Source organism: Sprattus sprattus (assembly GCF_963457725.1).
Source record: "Sprattus sprattus genome assembly, chromosome: 10".
NCBI classification, from domain to species: Eukaryota; Metazoa; Chordata; class Actinopteri; order Clupeiformes; family Clupeidae; genus Sprattus; species Sprattus sprattus.
The window spans coordinates 17,224,158-17,231,649 of NC_137908.1; the positions used below are offsets into that span (position 1 = coordinate 17,224,158).

The window sequence follows — 7,492 nt, forward strand, 5'->3', positions numbered from 1 at the left end:
AAGCAGGACCTGGTCCAACTTTCTCATCATAATCTGTCTGACTGTCAGGATTTTCTCTTGGGAAACTGAACATAAAAGTCCTCACTGTCGATGATGTGGACAAGTGTGTGAACATGGGTGATTCATGACAGCTTATCAAGACACCAGTATGATGAACAACTTAACAGTAAGTCTGTAAGCAAAACTGCATCAGTACAAAAGTAAAACCAAGATCAGTCTGTGAAAACATTCTTCTGAAGAGCTGAGGCCAAGGCGTATTCCACCCTGGGCATCACCTGCTGAATCAGGCAAAACAGGCCACTTCAAATCCTCCATCTGTGCTGTGTTATTGGACTGCAGCTCCTGGGCAAACAGTCGGATTGTAGCGTTCATCAAGGAGGTTCTTAGTGACTCAGAACAGAGTCTCCTGTGTCAAACTTGAAATTACGCAAAGTATTTGAGCTCTTGTATCTGAGTATTTGTGCCTTAGAGCCCTTCTATCTGAGTATTTGTGACTTAGTGCCCTTTTATCAGAGTATTTGTGACTTAGCGCCCTTTTATCAGAGTATTTGTGACTTAGTGCCCTTTTATCATAGTATTAGCACTGCTGGTTATAGTAATGATGAAAAGTTATATGCAGCATGTGCTGGAGTGTAGCTGAAAATAGGACATGTCATGGTTGGTGTGTTGGAAATGATCTGGACACAGGAAAAGATAAGGCTGAGAGCGATTTTGAGGGGCCCACATCCAGGTATGACAAAACAAACTGAAAACGAAACAGCTGAGTGAAACCAGATCAAGCTCTCCAGCGCTCTCAGACACCCTAACGGCCATCAGGCCACCGTTGGGCATAGCTGTGTGTGTGTGTGTGTGTGTGTGTGTGTGTGTGTGTGTGTGTGTGTGTGTGTGTGTGTGTGTGTGTGTGTGTGTCAGTGTGTGTGTGTGTGTGTGTGTGTGTGTCAGTGTGTGTGTGTGTGTGTGTTTGTGTGTGCATGTGTATTTGTGTGTGTTTCTGTGTGTGTGTGTTTGTGTGTGTGTTTGTGTGTGTGTGTGTTTACAGTTTTTTACAATTGCTAAAACACTAAAACCCACTGGCTGAACAAAGTTCTCAGTTGCCTGAACTCATGAAGCTAATTGTGCAGTCTGTTGTCAATACCTTAAACTATTTCTCATGGTAAAACACAATTTTTCGGGTCTCACTTAGACTTTTCAGCAAAACTCTAAACACATTCTCAGTCTTAAAACACATTCTGCACTCTAATTCACATGTCATCCATACTGGTAAACACAAGTTGCAACAATCAAATACAAATAGAGAACAAACGTCATTGATTGAACACAACCACTCAAAATTGATTTAACTTGTATCAAATGATGTGACACAACCAATATGAGCCAGTTTAGGGAGCAAACAGGTTGTTGAAGGTGGGAAGGAGAAAGTCTGAGAATGAATAGAAGAAACAATGTGAGGGGAGGAGGACAAGTAAACACCACATTGACTCCTTTGATTTGTGTCCCTTTTACTGTGGTAGTGTATATTGTAGTAGGCCTACAGTGCATTGTAGGCTGTATAAGGACAATACGTAAACATGTTGTATGGCCCTGAACATTGTGCTTTCTATTTGGTACAGTAACAGTACTGATTGCTCAATAGATTTTGACTGGTTGCAGGTTCATATCAACAAAGAACAAGAGTGAGTTGTGAGTAGTGAGATGCAGGGTACAGTACTATAGGGGTACAAGAAGGAGAAAGAACCAACACAAATTAGAGCAAAGCAAAGAAGTAATTTCTGATACATTTGTATAGCTACTATGAGAGAACATGTTTTCATTCATCAAAAGTCAATGATAGATAAATATGAAATTTGTTTTGAGGTAAAAAAAAAATGTACTTCTCCCTGAGAACTATATGTTTTGAACAGTGTGTTTTCTATTTTTTTGTGTATTGTTTACTGACTGCTTGAAAGTGTATACAAGTTTGAACACTTTGTTCATGATTTGACAGCAGTGTTTGATTTTGAGCACAGGTAAAACTGTTTTGAGGCGAAAGTTTCATTTTGCAAGAGAATTCAGGGGTTTTGTAAATAGTGCTTGAAGATGAGGTTTTGTGTTTAGAGTTTAGAGAAAATGAGTGACTGTTTCAAGAATGTGTTTTAGCAATTGTAAAAAACTGTAAAAGGGAATGTTGATTGAGACAGAACAGGCATGGATTAGAGTTCTCGGTTGTCGTGGACACAGACACCATGACAGCGCGTCTCCTCTTTCAGGCCTGAGCTTACAGGAGCTGTTGCACTACGGAGTCGACGGTAGGGTAATGACATTCACAGAGATCTGTCAGCCCGGGGCCTTAAGGACGTCCACGCAGTCAGAGAGATGTCTTTATGCCGTGAGACAGTTTCATGGTCTGCTCCCTCAAACAGACGGATTCTACCTCTCACACACTTTATTATATGGCTGTCTACCTCCGGATTGTCCTTCTAGTGCACATGCAGCGCTTAGTTCAACCTGCAGTTGTCTGTAAGAACTGTCTTAAAGAGTAGTGTTTGTAAAGGCGCAATTTCACAACTTTGTGGTTAAACATATCATTTTTTTCTTTGCTTTGCTTTTTTCTCACTTTTTTTCATTCACTTTATCTCTCTCTCTCTCTCATGCTCTCTCTCTCTCTCTCTCTTTGTATCTCTCTCTATCTGCAACTGGAAGCTCCTTGAGCATAGACACACACCCAGTCTCCATGTCTTACATTCCTTCTGAGTGAGAAGCTTCTCCCTCTAAAACACTGGCCACACAAAATAGCTGACCTAATCTATCTGACACACAGAATCACACAGCCATCCTAATGATCACAGAAATATTCAGTTACGCTCTATACTGAACTTCCCCTTCAACCTCACCTCTGCGGCTGAGAAAGATGGAAGAACTTCTACACCTCTGACGACAAGACGTCCACCCCTCCCTCACAGCATCTGATGAATTGCCATGTAACTCTATAAAGAGTCATTTATACCCCTCTTCGCTGCTGGAAAAGATTTGTGTGCACACAGCAGGCTCTAAAATAGCACTGACCTTTATAAAAAAAATTGTGGAAATCAAATAAATGATGAGGTAATAAGAGCTATGGCAGAGAGTCAGTGACCAGGAAACACCTAATTGCCTGTTCCAAAGAACACTACGTCATCCTGGGGAGCCAGCCTCAGACACAGGCAGAATGTGAAAGGCATAAGGCTGGTACTTCAGATGGACTGCACTGAAACAGTGGTATATCGACTATTCATTTGCTGGGTTGACCTGCAGGCAGTGCATGGAAATCTTTTTCCCTCACACTATAAGTTCAGCTGAAGTAGATGTGTTCAAAAACGAGTTTTGAAAAGCCAAAAGCAGTGCCTTCATTGCTTTACTGTAAATCCACTGAGCAATTAGTTGAGCAATATAAAACATATTTAATGGTATCCTAAATCACGCATAATTGAACAGACAAAGGACTATTTTTCCCAATGACAGAGCTGCTCTCTTGTTAAAAAGGCCACAGGGATAAACAATCATCAGTGTTATTCTTGCTGGTGTAAACTAGGAAAACAGCCACTGGGGAGAGAGAGAGAGACAGAGAGAGAGAGAGAGAGAGAGAGAGATAGAACGAGAGGGATAGGAGAAGAGCGAGAGCGAGAGAGAGAGAGAGAGAGCGAGACCGAGCGAGATAGAGAGAGAGAGAGAGAGAGAGAGAGGGATAGGAGAAGAGAGAGAGTGCACAGAGAAAAACAGAGCGATTGATTGGAAGTTGCCCTGTGGTGGCTTGTCATAGTTTCAACCTGTGGCATGCATGACATCTCGCCAAGCAAATTTAGGAAATAAAGCTTCATAAATGCAGGTCATTATGTGCTCTTGTTAGAGTGGCACTAAACAACACATTCCTCACTTCCAACTGATTGTCTTGGGCTCTTGCAGTCTGACCTGTGTTCACAGAGGCCACAGTTTTACAAGAGAGGTAAAGAGGGAAAAAAAATACAGAACATATGGGGGAGTTTATTTCTTTGCAGCCCTTTTTAGGTTGGCATAATACCATGTGCTTACGCCGGTGCTGTTTTCAACATGTTGGCGTATTTTGAACTGACTCACACAAAACTCTGTGGTTAGCTCACATGGTAATGCTCCAGCATGAAAATTCAATTTGCCCGACCGGCCGGACCTGATTGGCTCACAAACTAAGGGCTGTTTTTTTTCTAATTGGAGATGTCTCGTAGCGTTCCATCCTTTTGCATTGTGGGTAAATAACATCTCAAATATTCCCTCCCTACTTCCCTCGTGGGAAACAGTCTTTCATTCCTCCACTCTACAGTAACTGCTCGCTTTGGTGCTTATGTAACGCAAATACTCGTAATCTCCAGGAACCAGGATAACATTTGTTTGGAAGGTGATAAGTGTGAACTCTTTATATTGGCCTGGGTAGATCCAGCGTTACAATCAGTAACCCGATGCAGAGACATGCAGCTCTGCAGCTGAAACGGAAGCAAATGACCAGCAGGAGAGGTCAGCAAGACGATGCAATGATCAGCAAGACGATGCAGTGATGAAGGAGAGAGACTGAGAAAATATGGAGTCTCAGGCTCCAAAAGTGGCCTAGTTGGAATTCAGTATGGCCTGTTGTACCCTCCAGCCATTTACAAAATACGAGGATGACAGCCAGTTCAAATAATGTGATATCTATAAAATAACAAATGGCAAAGCATTGCTTTATCCAGCCAAACCTACAGCGATGATTCTGAGGCTTGGGGAAAACAATCGGGAATGTGGCTATTGTGATGTATACAGACTAAAGCTGAGGAGAGGAACTATGAAAATGATCGTTTCCATTTTGATCCAGTTTGAAAAGACACAGACACACACACACACACTCACTCACACACACACACACACACACACACACACACACACACACACACACACACACACACACACACACACACACAGACACACACAGACACACACACACACGCACACACACGCACACACACGCACACACACACACACACACACACACACACACACACACACACACACACAAACACAAACACACACACGCACACACACACCCTAGAGGTTTTAACAATACAAATATTAGGTTCCAGCCACTGATGTCCAACCACTCCATCCAAAAATGCTTAGATTTTATCTGGACACATAAAAATGGCTACTGTATCAAAAGATGAAAGATCCTGCGGCATCGCCAAATATGACATTCTTGCCTTGTGAATCAAAACTGCATAATCCAGAAGGCTGAGATTTATACTCTGAACACACACACACACACACACACACACACACACACACACACATACACACACACACACACACACACACACACACACACACACACACACACACACACACACACACACACACACACACACACACACACACACACACACACACACACACACACACACACACAAACAGAGATAAAGAGTGGAAGGGGTGAGAGAAAAGGCAAGAAAGAGAGCGCTTCCACTCCCCCACATGAACCGAAAATGGCTTATTCAACTTCCCTGCCTCCGTTTCAGTAAAAATACACTTTTATTTAATTAATTAGTTTTTAATCTGGCCTGGACGGCCAAAAAAGAGAATGGAAAAACAGAGAAGGAAAAAGAACCAGAGAAATAAAGGGGAAGAAAAACAGCACATATGACACATGAGAGAAACAGAGGGTGAGGGATAATCGAACTAATAAAACCCATGATTAGCCAGTGAATGACAGCGGTCAGTAACCTCTCCAAAAATAAACACGCACTGTACTGAAGTTCAAGGGAGATCTCCAGCATTACGTCACAGGCTGATGACCACAGGCCACATGAACTCCACAAGCTCAGTTACATGGCATATTCACCCTCTAATTAATGAAGAAAGGCCTGTGCAAAACCAATGAGGATGTGTGTATGTGTGTGTATTTATTGTTTAGCATACACATGTCAAATGTACACCATGATAGACATATGGATAGGCCAATAGATGGAGCAGCATCATAGTTCTCTATTGTAACTGTTGACCAGCTGTAGCCTCTTGAAGATCTGAGCAGTGGTAACATGTTACAGAGGCCCCACAATAAAGGAGGATGCTCCTTTCAATCAGTTAAACTGACACAATAATTGTACACCTGTCAGTGAGGGGTCAAGAACAAAGCAGACTGCTTAGAGCTGGAAGTTCAAGGATAAAGATACTGTGTATGGTGGTATGGCAGGCCGGTGTTGACTTTTAAATTTGGAGCCAGGACTGACGAGATCAACAGCCAAATCAGTTGAATTTAGTTTAATTACCAGTTGTGCGCGGTGACATGATTACAACATGGTTGTGATTACAATATATTACTGTAGTCCTAATTAAGAGGAATAAGTCTGACCTTGATGAGCTGTCAACGTAGAAGTCCACAGAGTAACCAAAGTAGCTGCCCTCTGGTCCAGTGTATACCACACGATTGTCCACATCCAGGTTAAACCCCGCGCAGACTGACGCCAGAGCCGCTATCCATACAATGAAAGACGCGCACAGTCGAAATCTTGGGAATCGTAACGGTGAGGGAAACTTTGCTGAGCCCTTGCTGGGTTTTCTCGTAGAGCCCATATCTGTATTGTGCAGGAGTAACATTCAAACAATTCTATGGCAAAAGCACGGCATCCAGGAGTTGTCCAGTTTTTAACGGTAGAGATTTCTGCATGATTGAGTAAGTCCGCTAAATCTGTTACCTCCGCTCTCTTTCCCCTAGCAATCGCATCACCTTCCCATCTGCTCCTCAGCGGTCTGTTAGTTGAAATGGAGAGGGAGTTCCCAGTCAAGAAGTTTTGAGGAGGAGGGGCTTTCGATATATTAAACAAGAGGGGGGCGTCGGTGTGAGTGAGAGAGACGAGAGAGCAAGTGAGAGAGTCCCAACATCATGTATCAATGATGTAAACACTGGTGTAGACTTGACCACATCCACACTGATCAGTTATCCAAAACATGTCACCTCTTTGGACTGTAGCAAATCTTTGCACTGCGCCAAGAATTTTAAGCCCGGACAAAAATGATGGATTCAGATGGAAATTATAATAGCTCCACCAAGGATCACCAAGATAGCAAATTAGTAAGTTGATTTATTGTCACAATAGTTTTAAAACCATAAAAGTTGTCTAGAGAGTCTCCAGGCAAATTACCCTAACCACAGCTACATGGAAGGGAGGAAGTTGTGTTTGATATACACCAGGTCAGTCACATGGCTGAGAGCAGACAATTTGGACCTCTGGATAATATCTCAGCCTCCCCTTCCAAGAATCATTCGGGCTCAATTATGGCTTCTCCACTATGTAATATTTCTTGGCACTTGGACACTTTCAGACTTTAGAGCAGTGCATCAAGGTCATACCAACCTCATCCATAATGTGATCAAAAATGCAGATGTGATTGTTACAATGGAAAATATGTTTATGTCCGATTCTGGTGTCAGATGCAGATCGATCCACTAATGTCAAAAGGTTACACTGCCCTTTTAACT

General features: G+C 42.5%; 1 protein-coding gene across 1 annotated transcript in view; it reads right to left on the bottom strand.

Moving 5' to 3' along the window:
- LOC308371476 (integrin alpha-5-like) overlaps positions 1–6,609 on the bottom strand; it is a gene marked incomplete at its 5' end in the record, with an annotated part of 38,298 nt that extends 31,689 nt beyond the window's left edge. Inside the window, one exon of the mRNA XM_080846385.1 lies at positions 6,365–6,609. Within this exon, the coding sequence (XP_080702511.1) occupies positions 6,365–6,609 (245 nt within the window). The remainder of the gene's footprint in view (positions 1–6,364) is intronic.
- Between the last annotated feature and the right edge of the window lie 883 nt (positions 6,610–7,492).